General features: G+C 35.1%; 3 protein-coding genes across 4 annotated transcripts; 1 reads left to right on the plus strand and 2 right to left on the minus strand.

Moving 5' to 3' along the window:
* Positions 1-302: 302 nt before the first annotated feature.
* On the plus strand, positions 303-4,748 carry LOC108345918 (peroxisome biogenesis protein 12). Of its 2 annotated transcripts, none has more exons than XM_052879068.1 (9): positions 303-585; positions 662-801; positions 892-1,129; positions 1,331-1,440; positions 2,454-2,528; positions 3,567-3,653; positions 4,006-4,092; positions 4,296-4,433; positions 4,537-4,748. In XM_052879068.1, exons 1-9 carry the CDS (start codon positions 372-374, stop codon positions 4,561-4,563), a joined length of 1,116 nt encoding a protein of 371 aa, XP_052735028.1. In that variant the 5' UTR covers positions 303-371; the 3' UTR covers positions 4,564-4,748. The 2 variants fall into 2 exon arrangements, with proteins under 2 accessions (XP_052735028.1, XP_017440262.1); XM_017584773.2 differs by having other exon boundaries at positions 304-585; positions 4,559-4,748.
* A 193-nt stretch (positions 4,749-4,941) lies between these two features.
* LOC108345917 (uncharacterized) lies at positions 4,942-7,198 on the minus strand. The gene is made up of 4 exons (XM_017584772.2): positions 6,862-7,198; positions 6,704-6,789; positions 5,460-6,624; positions 4,942-5,161 (listed from the first exon to the last, which is right to left on the minus strand). Exons 1-4 carry the CDS (start codon positions 6,937-6,939, stop codon positions 5,072-5,074), a joined length of 1,419 nt encoding a protein of 472 aa, XP_017440261.1. The 5' UTR covers positions 6,940-7,198; the 3' UTR covers positions 4,942-5,071.
* A 2,369-nt stretch (positions 7,199-9,567) lies between these two features.
* LOC108345700 (uncharacterized) lies at positions 9,568-14,107 on the minus strand. Its single transcript, XM_017584392.2, has 3 exons — positions 13,693-14,107; positions 11,415-13,422; positions 9,568-10,328 (listed from the first exon to the last, which is right to left on the minus strand). Exons 2-3 carry the CDS (start codon positions 13,086-13,088, stop codon positions 9,939-9,941), a joined length of 2,064 nt encoding a protein of 687 aa, XP_017439881.1. The 5' UTR covers positions 13,089-13,422; positions 13,693-14,107; the 3' UTR covers positions 9,568-9,938.
* Positions 14,108-14,336: the final 229 nt, after the last annotated feature.

Consider the following 14,336-nt stretch of genomic DNA (forward strand, 5'->3'; position numbering starts at 1 on the left):
ATTTGAGTTAAAATAAGATAAACTATTATAGTCAAATTAAAATTTTATTAATAAAAAGAAAAAATCTAACACAATTAAATTAAAAAAGTTTAATTTATTCAATTTTTAATTTTAATATCAAATTGTATCAAAATTTTAATTTTATATTAAAGTGTATAACTAAAAGTATATTTAACCTTATTATTATTACCATCAATAAATAAAAAATTATTAATTATATTTCCAATTTTTTTATAATAAAAAATAATTATAATTATATTTTTACAATTAACAAAGAGTAAACAAAAAAAAAACAGAGCAGGTGGTAGAAGAGATAAATGGAAACGAGGTGAGCATGGCGGTGGTTGGTGTGGCGGGATTGAAAGAGAGAAATGTTGTTCCAGGTGGGTGGGCAAGGCAGCCGCCCTACCTTCTTCGAGATGGCGGCGGCTCAGCAGCTTCCGGCGAGTCTCCGCGCCGCTCTCACTTACTCCATCGGCGTCTTGGCCTTACGCAGACCTTTCCTTCACAAGCTCCTGGACTTCGAAGACGAATCCTTCGCCTTACTCATGCTCGTACTCGAATCTCACACCTTACGAACCACAGGTACACCCAAAACCACACTCTCCATCACACATAACACCAATTATTTCTGCTCATTCCTCTTATTTCCTCATTCTAGATGCTTCTTTTTCGGAATCTCTGTACGGTCTTCGAAGAAGACCGGCCAATATCACCGCCAAAATTGACGATACTGCTGCTGCCACCGCCGGTGGAGGCAGCTTGCGGAGACGCCAGAAAATTCTTTCAGTTGTTTTTTTGGTACTGTAGTTGTTCTGCTTCTTTGTTTTCTTTTGTCGTGTAACCCTAATTGTTGCTTCTTAATTTCCTCCATTATCATTGATTAAACAGGTTGTGTTGCCGTATATGAAATCTAAGTTGCATTCAATCTACAACAGAGAGAGGGAAGCGAGGCTTCAGGCCACTCTATGGGGAGATGAAAATGGGGGATATGATGATGCCCGAGGAGATTATTCTCCGGTGTCAATGCCAACCTCTGACACCGGTGCCTCCGTTACAATGCGTATCACTAAGAGAGTTCAGAAAATTGTAGGGTTTTGCTACCCGTGGTTGCACGCTAGTACTGAGGGTATGTTAAATGCAAGATGTTGAGAGTTAAGCATTTGTATCCTGATTTTTTTTTCCAACGGATAAACCCAAATCGACTTGATTTTAAGAACTCGGTTAAATTTTTTATTCAAGGATATGCATTCGTTCTATCTGTAACGACAAAGTATTCTCTGGAATTTGAATATTTTTCAATGTCTAATGTAGGATATTTGCTATGCAGGTTTGCAATTTGCTTACCAGATGTTGTACTTGTTGGATGCTACTGGATACTACTCGCTAGCACTGCACGCACTTGGGATTCATGTCTGTCGAGCTACTGGGCAAGAGATGGTAGACAGTTATGAATTAGGATATCATTACATTTAGACAAATTATCGTGTTATTTGAAAAAGAAAATATGATCAGCCATGCATTTTTCATCGGTGCAAATATTTAGTATTTTATAACTGACTGTTTTCTAGTGAACTACAATTGTAGTCCCTGAAAATTGTGAAGAGAGGTCATAATAATTCCTGAAACTGGGAAATGCAAAATAAATCCTTGAAATTGAAAATACTGTCACTTTAGTCCCTCACATGTACAACTTAATATCATGATTATCCTTAAGTTCTATAGCTTTGTAATACCATTTTAGTCCGTAGTGGAACTATAGCTCATTTCACAAAGGGACTAAAAGGAATGAAAAATTACAGTTTCAGGGATACTAGAAACTAAGTTAATATGAAGAACCGAAATGAGAAGACTGATTTGATCATTTGACTATTTACTCAATTTTTTTTTCGGTTGTTTTTTCTTTTGCACGGGGATACTATCAAAATTCCCAAGGTTGCATATATTAGCAGCCTCCTTGTTCCCAAAATGTAATTGAATCAAATAATAACTTTTCCAGCATTCCGGAGATGTCAACAAATAAAATTATTTTTAATCTTATGGTGTTTGTTAAGTGTTGTTGTGTTATAGGTTTTGTGTTTGTTTGTTTGTTTGTGGGTGCATGTTAAAGTGGCTATGAGTACAATTATGGAAGAAAAAAATTTATTGGTATAAATTGGTTAGTGCATGATCCTTCCCAGAATATCAAATCTTTTTTCAAATGTGATGAGTTTCTGCACCATCAATCTATCATGTACCTATGATTCTACTGTATGGTAATTGTGCTCGAAACACATACTATTCTTTTATTTGCATTCTTCAGTATATGGAACTCAAATAAATTATTCAATGTAAGAATTTGTGAGTTGCTTAGCAGCTTAAGAATCCTCTAATTGCTTGGTTAACACCAGAAAATAAATTTGTCATTTATGTTTATATGATTGATTTTTTTATTCTCTCTCGTGTCAAGATAGATGGATATGTCTTCTAGAATTTCAAAGATGCGTAACCGTGAACGTGAGAGACTTCGTGGCCCCGAATGGTTGAAGGTATATGATTTTATTATCTGTATGATAACCTTATGTTTTCATGAATTAAGAAGAAACTCAAGAAGCTAGTTATACTCTTTTACTTTATTGACGTTGTCCATGGCTTTCTCTCTTTCCATATTAGACTGACATATAATATTTTCAATTTTTTCTCTCTTTGTTTTGGGCTAATTGAAGTAAGCAATCCAACTTCAATGAGAGTAATGGGAAAGGAAAGGATATTTTGTCAAACAAAAATCAGACAGGAAGCAAAAGAAAATGTAGCTAAAAAAGTGGCGATAGTAGCATATACTCGGCCAGAATTAGAATTTAAAAAATATATCACCAAAGAAACAAGTGCAAAGAACCCATGAGTTGAATGATGGCAAAATAATTGTAGAAAGAAAAATACAGAGACAATTTATCTTAAATGGTTATACAATACTTATTGTTGTTTACACAAGCCCATGAAAACCATTTATTTTCCAGAAATATACTCATAAAACCTTATACATTGATTTATAAATTTAACTCTGTCTGGTTGTGAAAATCAAATTTTTCTGAGATAGCATCTAACAATTACAGCAAGTTCCTCTTACACCAAAAGGAACTTTTGCTTACCATTTATTGGTTACATTTAAAGGTGTAAAATTATTTTACAATGACTAATTTTAAGTCAGTTCTATTTTTAAGCTCAACAATAAGAAGCATGGATTATAATAATACGGTGTTACTTTTGCTTATATTTTGTTTGACATTATTAAATACATAATATGAATGATGTTCGTACAAAATAAAATCTGTATAATGTTGTCCACAAAGTCATTGTGTTCAACGAATTGAGAAGTAGAACTTGTATAACTGGTGCGTTGTACCTGTACCTTTCAAGTATTGGGCCTGCATTGTGAGAAACTTGCTGTGTGCTGAAACCTTTTATGTTAGGTTGTGCAGGATAAAGTGACTAAACGCTCTTTATGTATGTAACGCATTACAATGCTGACTATGAATAAATGTTCTGTCTATGCTCCATTTTAATCACATGATGTATTCGTATATCAGACATTGCAAGGAGCATTGCTCAGCTGTACGTACACTGTTCTTGATTATGCACAAACCGGTTTGATTGCAGCAGTGTTTTTCTTTAAGGTGAGATGGCTATCCACATATGTATGCGTGTCTGTCTATATGTATATACATGTAGTTATGTATATATGTGTATGCATATATTTATGCATGTATATATTTCTTTTTTCATTGAGTACTAACAATATGGTGAAATACGTATAAAAAATATCATAGCTTGGTAGATTTTATTGACCTAGTTTCCAATTCTAGATTTGATCTGTGTCCGCCGGTTTGGTATAATTAAATATTGCTACAAACGAGGATGATCACTATTGGCTCAAGCCTCTTGTTCCATTGCTGGCTGGGTTCAGTTTAAATAGGTTTAGCTTTGTATGTGTAATTATTAATACATCACCTATGTGAATTTATGTAGATGATGGAATGGTGGTACCAATCTGCTGAGGAGAGAATGTCAGCTCCAACAGTATATCCTCCTCCCCCTCCTCCTCCTCCACCAAAGGTGAAGATATAAATTATTCTAGACAAACAGATTATAACTCTTTTCAACTTTCATTGTAAAGGTTTATTTTTCACTAGTTAGACTTGCATCCTCTATGATGTACTGTCACACTGTCAGTAAGTAGAATTTAAAAGTAAAAAAAAAAAATGTGCTGGTTCGTTGCCTACTATGAACTGAGTCTAATATATTTATAATAAAAACAGGTACAGAAAGATGGGATACCACTACCACCAGACAGGACAATTTGTCCCTTGTGCTCACAGAAGCGTGTAAATCCATCTGTAGTTACAGTTTCTGGGTTTGCCTTCTGCTATGCTTGCATATTTAAGTATATTACTCAGGTGACTGTTCTATCTGATTTCATGGCTAAATTTAAACTATCGGTCTTTTCCTATGTAAACAATGTTAACTAACCGGCCGCACATACTTTTTATCTAATGCTAGATTTTGGTTTTCCACATTACAGTATAAGCGCTGCCCAATTACTTTAATGCCTGCAACAGTTGACCAGATTAGGAGACTCTTTCATGATGTCTAGGTCTCAGTTGAGCTGGGTTCTTAGTTATCTTTTTTTGTGAATCTTTTCTTTTGTTGAATACATGGGGCAACTATTCATGTACTAATGTATGTATATATATCCCAATAATTTTTTGGCATCGTTTTCTTCATCTTTCTCTATGTACTAAGTTTGTATATATACATCGTCATCTCTAAGTAGCTGTTGCCTATGAATTGTAGCCAATACAAAAAAATGGAAATTGAGACAATGTTTTTTATCTTTCTAGACCGTGATTTTATACCGAATAGCGAAAGTAAGAATTGAGACAATATCTGCGTACAGCAGCAACTGCGAAAGTAAGAATTTCAATATAAAAATCTGGGCATCAAATGATCAAAGATCTCAAAACAAGCTTCTACTTAAGAAAAAAAAATGGTCTACGCTTTTCTCATTAATATTCTTCCAGGGCTAAAACAAAAATCACGCCGTTGAACCCATTGATACACTAGCATCAAATGCACCTTCTAGTCTTGTTTGTAATGCCGTTGTACTCCTCTTTGGTGTTACATCCTGCAACAAAAGCAGTTAAGATCTACTCAGCCTTGTACGTCCACTAACTAATTAGTATTTTCTTTGAACTAATTGAAAAAACATTAACTATTATATTTGTAGAGACTAAAAAAGTACTTCTATTTTAATGTAGTAGTTTTAAAATTTGACGCTTTAATATATATATATATATAAACAAGGGTATAGCAGAAGAAACATTTTAAGTTATCTTAAATTGTAAAATAACTATAATTTTACTACAAAACAAAATTGCTAGAATAACAGCAGTTTTGAATTATATATCCATACTTCATATTACCTTTCCTTTTTTGTTGAACTGCAAATCCATGCTCTGTTCTGTGTGAGTCCAGTAGCTTCCAACAGTACCTATGATGGGTGTGTCGTCGGGACTCCGGCTTCTAGACCTTCTTGAAGATGCAGATAAAGAATACATCTTGATCTCTTCAACTGTTAAGGCTCCCAAAATTGGCCTATCCTCGTGACTCCACGGTGAACCTCTTCTTCCTTTTGGTGTATGTTCTCCCACACAACTGTTACTATTAATGGAAATAGGCGTGCTTTCCGATTCAACCAACCAGCTAGAGAGGCTGGTCTCTACCCCAATTTCTTCCCTTCTTTTGCTGTCACTGAATTGCCTACCCTTGCAGTTTGACAGCTTCAAAGCAGGCTCTGAACTAACGGGTATGTTACCATCTTGCACTACCAAGTTTATGTTTTCTTTATCGATCTTCAGTGGATGCACCTCTCTTGCTTTCACTACCCTCTCGATTGGATTCAGCAATGAGCAAACATCTGGAATCCTCCCTTGTGCTTCTTTTTGTGTGATGTTCGCTGACACTAGACTGTCCACTTCATTCTCTGCTTCTGCTGATGAAATTCGTATTCTAGAATCAGCAGACAGAGAAAACAGAGATTCCGAAGACTCTTCTTGAACCCATGTTCGTTTAACAACAGCGCCTTCTTTCCCCCTTTTTCTCTTCTCACTCTGAGGATCGTCATTTTCTAGCGTAGAATCAAATTCACTTGTATCTAAATTAACGTCGTCGTATTCGTCATCTGGGCAATCTCTATACCTATACTGTAGAACAGGGTGAGTCACTTTCCCTTTTTCTCCTTCCTTATCGTCCTTCTCCTTGGATGGATTTTCATGGGTAAATTCTTCAACTGGACTCAGAACGGACGAAATATTTTGAAGTGGCGCATTTGGGGATGACCCAAATGCTTCAGGTACCTCTCTTGTGCATAATTGCATCGGACTATTAACTTCAGGCTCGACTGTTTCGGCATCTGAAACTTTTTTTCTTGAACAAACAGACAGAGAGAACAGTGACTCCGAAGACTCTTCCTGATGCAATCTTTCACTGATCTCATCATCTCTTTCACGGTCATTCCTTTTCTCATCTATCTGAGGTGCTTCCTTGGTTTCAACACTGTTATTATTTGATTGCTCTTCATTTCTTATTCTGAAAGCGTAAAGATAGCTACATATGTAATCAAATCAAATTAGATAAAAAAAAAATCATAAGAAAATGGATAGCTTACTTTGATTCTGCTATGCAATCAATGAGTTCTTCAACAGCAGTCTTCTGCCGTGCAAGAGGTTCAACAGCTCCTTCCCCCACATGGGTCTGTGACAACTTTTGAGAAACTTAGATTAAGATAAAAGAGACAGAGAGAGAGAAAGAGCAAAGTGAGCTTACTTGTGTGAGAGTTGCATCCTTAGAACGCAATTGGTTACGACGTTTAGAAGTGCGAAAACATGGTAGAAAGCACCTCATGATTGATTAATGAACTGTGTTGCGTAAAGTGACTTTGGTGCTAAAGAAGAGTGAGATTGCTTAGGAAGCCATGCTATGATGAGAGAAGTAACTACTGAGAAGAGATTTTGAAAAAAGGGATTTTTAGAAACAGAGAAACAAACGGTCATGAAAAAGGTTTCAGAATCTCGGAGCGCAACTTTTTCAAATTTGACCGTTAAGATTCATTCCCACATCAGTTTTCGCTCCTAATTCCACTCTACTAGTTGACTATTTCTTCAATAAATGAATCACTCAAAACAATTAAAACTACTCAATAAATGGAATTCAATATCCTTTAACACCCTGTTCAAATACAACAAAACGTGCATATATATATATGTATACATATATACATATATATATATGTATACATATATATATACATATATATATATATATATACATATATATATATATATATGTGTGTCCCTCTAATTCTTAGCATAAAACACATTCTTAAAAAAATTTGACTTATAAGCATTAAATTTCTTTTTATTAAATATTATAAATGTGTGTTTTTATTGATAAATAATGAAAATAAATTAAAAGTCATTAATATTAAGAGTAAATTTAGTATATTATTTTAAAAATTCAACCAAATTAATTACTTGTATTGATTATGTTAAAAGGGACTTATACTAAGGATCATAGGGAGTTTTTTTTTAACATTGATTATTTGAATAATATGTTTCATATGCTAAATGTTTCTATCTAAAGAAAGAAAGTTCTTAAATTAAACAATAATATATTTTTTCTGGAATTAACAATGGAGTCACTTAAACTTAACACCGTATTTTCTTGTTTTTTTTTCTTTCAAACATGTGCGTAGTGATAAAAGTAATGTTAATATACATGTATTAAAGTTAATTCGCAAAATTATTAATATTTTACATAAATGAATGATTGTCACTATTATTATTATTACTTGCAATTAGATGAGATATTAAAATGAATCAAAATTGTTTAGTTTTGTAAAGCTGAATGACTAAATTGATAAATAAAATTTTATAAAAACTGACATTGACAGGGACATAATTATAAAAGAAAAAGTGGGTTTAATCTTTTAATTTTAAAAGGAGCGTCTTATTAACACAGTGTACCTTGTAAATTAACTGAAATGTTGTTGAAATTGAAACTTAAATTTCAGTTTTTTATCATTTGAAGAAAAATTAGGGATCACAGTAAATAAATTATAAGGGTAATTTAATACTACACACTATTTAAAAGGAGCGTTTTATTTTAATGTAGTAAATTAATTGAATTCTTTCGTTGAAATTCCAACTTTATATTTCAAGTTTGTGATCATTAGAAGAAGAAAAAAAATGAGACGATAATACTTTTATCTGTTAAATGAATATTACCTTATTTGTTAAGAAAGAAAAAAATAATAGTTATGTAAATTTAGAGGCAAAATGATAATTTTGTATAAATTAATGGAATAATTTGATAGATGTAAGAGATAGAAATGAATATTTAACTTGCCAATTTTGTGTCCAAAAACTAAACGGGCAACTCTCAAAATCTTTTTATTTACTTTAATTTATGAAAAATAAGAGGTGAAAGAAATTATGCACGAAGACTAATTTAAGTTTTTTCCATCAAAGGCTGTGTAAGGATAAGTTTCTGTTTGATCTATAGGATAAAGTTAGGTACATATTTAATTTACTTTTTATGATCTTGAATTGAAAGATTCTTCAATTTTGAAGAACTTAATTCTATAAAATCTATATTTGATATTCGTATATTAACACTAAAAAAGTATCCTAATTCTAATTATTTAAAAATATAAAGAATTGGATAATTATGAGAGGAATTCGACCTAAACTTTTTTTTTCTAGTATTTAATAATTGCAAGATTAGGAGAAAGAAAGGGTACAAATTGAAATATAAGATTTGTTTCTCTCTAGAGAAGAATCCAATATATTTGAATACAGTTTATAGCTTAACTTATGAGATATTTGAATACAGAATTTCATTATCATAATACCAACTACTGTTAGTATTTACAACGAAATGGATGAATTAATTTAAAATGGGTTAAAAGAATTATTGTCAAAGTGAAAATAATAATAGGAAAATTGTCTATACAAATAATAAAAAAATCATATTTTGAAATAATTGTTTCCTCATTTTATTGAATTTGTCTTACTTTATAAAAAAATTATTTATTTCTATTTTTTTAATTTTCTTATCTTAAAATGCTTAATTTAATTTCTCATCCAGTTCTTTTATTTTCTTATTTTTCTAACATAAACCACGTAAAAAAAATATAAGTTGTTTCACGACTTTCATTTACACTTAATAAATAAAAAAAATCGTACCAAAGTCGTGTATCTCATATAGGATTTCAATACTACAATTAAAAATAAAAGAACTTGGTGATTTATAGGTACAACTTAGGATTTCAAAGTGTTTTATAAGTACACTTTTTTAATTTAAAGTTGTGCTTAGCATGACTTACTTATCATTGTAATATTTTTTAAATTTATTTATTCTATTAATTTTGTGGAGAAATTACACTTAATGATAAATTTTCTCAGTGTTTTATGAGATGGAATGATAGATACAAGGAAAAGGTAATGATATTAAAGTAGATAGAAATAGAGATTAGCACTCAGGAAAATGAAAAATGGATAATGATGGAGATAGGAGTAGATACAAATAGTAGGTAGTAGTATCTAAGGACAACTAGAATGAAGCCAAGCACCCTTGCTCTTCAATGGCAATACAACAATTTATAGAAGATAAAGCTTGCTTTGCAAAACGAGGGAGAAAAAAAAAATAAAGGCACCTTTTTCTTAACTAATAACAATTGGTTGGCCAAGAAATTTCTAGTAAATTCTTGGAGAAACCCTCCAACATAGAACTATAATGTCAGCTGTGGCTGTGTGCACAAAAGAAAGATCACTTTTCTCTGGCAACAATTATCAAAGCCTCAAGCAATTAAACCCAGAGATACCATACCACGATACTACTTACTACTCTTCTTCTACGTCCTCCGTCCTCTGATGCACTCCATCTCCACCTTTTCCCGCTGTCTGCAACTTCTTATGTTTCTTACTTTTCGCTTTCTTTGCCTTCATTCTGCGTTTCTTCTCATTCGCATCTACCCATTTGTAGTCCGCTGGTATGTTGAAAGGATCAACTTCATCTTTATATCTGTGACTATCAGAGTCACTCGACTGCCCCCCACGACTTCCTTTCATCCATGAAATCCACGAACTAGAGCCCTCTGATTCCTTGGATTTGGCATCATGAAAATGTGCTGGGCTTGATAGTGGCGTTGAAAACTCCTCCACAGGCTGAAGCTCCTCAAATTTCGTAAAAGTGACAAGGACCCGGATGGTAGGAACTATCGGAATAGCAACCTGAGTCCCAGAGGTTATTATCATTAAACCAGATGCTTTTATAAAGAACAAGTATGGATGCTGAAAACTGTAATGACAGATAGTAACAGATTGGTAGAAACAAGGCATGAATTGCACCAACACTCAAACAAAGATTGATTTCTTTGAAGTAGATCGGCTAAATGGCCGATCATCTAACTCACAGTCAACTAAAATATAACTATTCAACCATGAGAAAAGTCTAAGTGTGATAGGAGTAACAATAAATCTCGAAAAAACCCTCCTGCTCGTTCCCTTGTCCAGACAATAGCAGCAAATCTCGGCTTTGCCTTGAATCATTTTAGAATAGGCTGGCATAGTTTAAAATAACAATTACAGTACAGGTGTACCGTGCAGATGATATTCACTCAAAAAGACACCTAAAATCTACTCATGCGCAAATACCAGTACAAGAAACAGGAGAAAAGATAAACCCATGTCAGTCATAATGTCATCAAAGTTGTTAAACTTCAAATGTTCTTTAGGTACGTATGTGTGTATATAGGCCAATGAAGGGAAAATCATGAGATTGTAGGACAATCTGGCACGTTTTGGAGGCTGCGGCTTTGATCATTGCGAAATCACTTATCTTGGTCGTAAGATTGTGAGATCATAAATTTTTAGCCAATTTTTGCTAATGCGTCAGGTTTAGTGGGTTGAGTTTCGCAACCCAGTTTGCAAAACAAAAAAAAAACATATGACTTTGGCATTCTGTGTCCATGCCTTGGGTTCTGCTTTCAAAAGTTCTGATTTTGTCAACTGATTATCTGGCCTCTCTCTGTTTTGGTTCTTCCAGTGCTTTTTACGACTTGCAGGTGAACTAATGGATATGAATAATGAACTTTCAATTTAAGTTTTCGAGTTTAGTAACTATCCATTTTATATGATATTCGTGATGCATAAATACGTACTTGAGTATAATTTTGCATTTTCATCATGATATGCAATTTTAGCTGACTCAATGCCAACAAAAACCAGCTACAGGAGATATGAACATGCTGTCCTGCAAGAGTGCAGAGCAACCGTGCATAACATATAAAGAACTAGTGGTTATGGTATTTAGATTACCTTGACAGGAAAAGTTCCCTGAGGAAGCTTAGTTGTCAAAAGTTCTCTGAGTCTTCTGATAGCCTTAACCTTATTTGCTAAGATGTCAAGTAGAGGCAGAAGCTCATCAGTTTTCAGAGGAAAATCTGGCGTCAACCACAACACAGGCCTTAAACCCTTTTTATACTCACTCTCATTCTTTGACTCAGTGTTTGTTCCTTTCTTCTTCTTCTTTTTATTGATTTTATCTTTTCCCTTCTTAAGGTCTCCACTATCCTCCTTCAGAGAGTCAGATGCTAACTTTTGCTGATCAACAGATCTTTGATTGCTCCCTTCTGAGCCAAACTTGGAGTTTTTCTTCACACTTTTGGAATCCTCAGGGTCATCAGTGCTGTTCTTCAAACTTTTCTTGTTCCAACCAAACCAGCTCTTCTTTTCTTTAACTGTGCCATTGGCTTCAGAATTCTCAAAGGAAGCTGCAGAACCATTTTCTTGACCATCAAAGGCTCCATTTTCCTCATCCTCGTATGTACCATCAGAGTTTCCCATATGTAGTGCAGAATCTAATTGCATTCTTTCCTCAGCAGTCAGTACATCATCATATTCGTCATTGTTTTCCCCATTTATCATGCTTTCTCCATCCTCCACAGCAAAAAGCTCTTCATCGGTCATAGCACCAGGAACCCTCCTTGACTTCACACTAACCATCACATGAAGCATGTCATAAACTTTTGCCTTCCAACTCCCAACCATCTCAGTCTTCTCCTGCCGCCTCCAATTTAAATGGGGAACAAGCTCAGCCTGAGTAACGTCAATACCTGGTCTATACATATTTGTCTGAGACATCAAGGAAACTTCGTGAGCAACTTCAGACTCTGTTGGCTGCGTACCGGCCCCTTCCAAAGCATTTGTGATTTCCTTCTCCTTATGAGAAAGAGCAATCAAAGAACCAGGTGGCAGAGTTAAGTTGCCCTCCTCTGCAACATAGCCCTCTCCAAGGAACAAAAATGTCTGGTCCGATCGTTGGATTCGCAAGCCATCAAAACCAGCAAGGGTCATATCAGCACGGAGATTAGACCCACGCTTCCAAATCCGATAAGTGTCAGAAGGAGCTATTCGCCCAATAAAAGGAATGACAGAGCTCTCAAAATGAAAACTTATCTCCATATAAAAATCACGAATTCGGGATGCTGAAGCAACAATGCGGGGAAGCCTACGACACCATTTAGCCCACGCCAAAGGTTGATAATGCCGTGCAATAATCATGGCAATAGCTTCCTCTCTAGTGCACACTGCTTCTTGCAGAGCACTCCAACCATGCTCATTCTGTAGACTCCAATCCGCACCAGCAGCCATCAGAATCTCAGCAGACACTGGATCCCGAAGTCGCACTGCAAGGTGAAGAGGGGTCTCCCTACCAGGAACATCACGGCGATCAATAATAGAAGAAACCTCATCCGAATGAAGTTCAGCTGCAAGAGATTCAGCTTCTGTGTTGACCTCTCCAGCCTTAGCCAGCCTGGGAAGGGAGGAAACAATGCGCCTCAGGGCAGCATGGTCGCGCCTGGCAACAGCCAAGTGAGCAGGACTATGTGCATATCTACTTAAATCTTCCATCGATTTCTCTCCCACCTCTCTCTTGTCCCTTCTCCCCGCTCCTAGGTTACTATCATGAATGATTCCATTGCCTTCCATTATCCGTACACCTTGAGTTACGAAGCAGAAACAGCATACACTTCACACATACCTTGACCTTGCCTTACAAACTCAAATCAACAATTGACGCGGTTCAATGACAAGGGAAAACCAAAGAAATGGGTAATCCGAGTTTATTTCCTGCCCAATTCTAACCCTCTTTTCCCCTGCCACAACGAACCAACCTCCACTATCAAATTACAAGATATTACTTCACTTGCATTAACGATTTAGAAGCAATAACGACAAAAAGCAAGATATCACGGACTGTTTTTGCTCCAAACCCCGATTTTGGTCCCGAGCACAAGTATGCAGTGAGCCGATCCAATCAAATCTGCAAACAAAACGAGTCTGAGCCTAAACCACCGAACAAAGATACAAGCACGGAGTGCCAAGACTTACAATTAAACCCATTTAGCGTTTGTCCATTAAACAAAACGTCTCGAATTGTAACCGCTCCCAGAAAAATAAGTGTTGTAAAACGTAAATTGAAATCAGAAGCAGAACACAGCGAAGAAAAAAAAAAGAGCTAGGAAGGAAAAGAAGGGTATAAGATTAGCGTGTTGGAAAGAATTAAGAAAGAGAGGAAAGAAGAATCCAAGACCTGGGGAGGGCGAGAAGGCGAGGCGAAATTGAGTTGCGGATGCGATCCAATGAGTTTAGAGAGGATGTGTGCGATGGTTGCAGGAGCAGGGTGTGATGGTTAGGGTTCTTCAGAGAGGTTCAAATTCTCCGAACTGAAATTGAAATTGGGAGCAATAGAGAGAGAAAGAGAAAGGGGAAGATCGGACGGTGGGAATGAAATTGGAGAGATGAGATCGAAGGGTGAGGATGGATTGGCAAGGGAGGGACCATTAATGCTGACAAATGACAACACGAGACGACTCAAAAGGATAGAGGACGGAATCGGTCACGACTCGGTCCTCCGCTCTGACTCGGAGGTCCCTCCCCAACATCCCGCGCTCTACTGTTCTCTGTCCGTCTCTCTTTACCCCTTCATTTTTTTTTCTTTTTTTTCTCCCATTTAATACACTTGCCACCAATCTAAATATACATATAAATAATAAGAAAATAAATTAAATTCAGGATAATTTTTCTTAAAGAAACTTAGATTTTTTCTAATTTGTACTCTTTTATTATCTATCATTAAAGAAAGTTAATGGTTTACGTCCATGAAATATAACTATATTGTTAAAAGTACATTTCAAGTAAGTAATTTCAAATGTGAAGAGCATTTATATAATTAAT

This window comes from Vigna angularis, chromosome 6 (genome assembly GCF_016808095.1).
Source record: "Vigna angularis cultivar LongXiaoDou No.4 chromosome 6, ASM1680809v1, whole genome shotgun sequence".
NCBI lineage: Eukaryota > Viridiplantae > Streptophyta > Magnoliopsida > Fabales > Fabaceae > Vigna > Vigna angularis.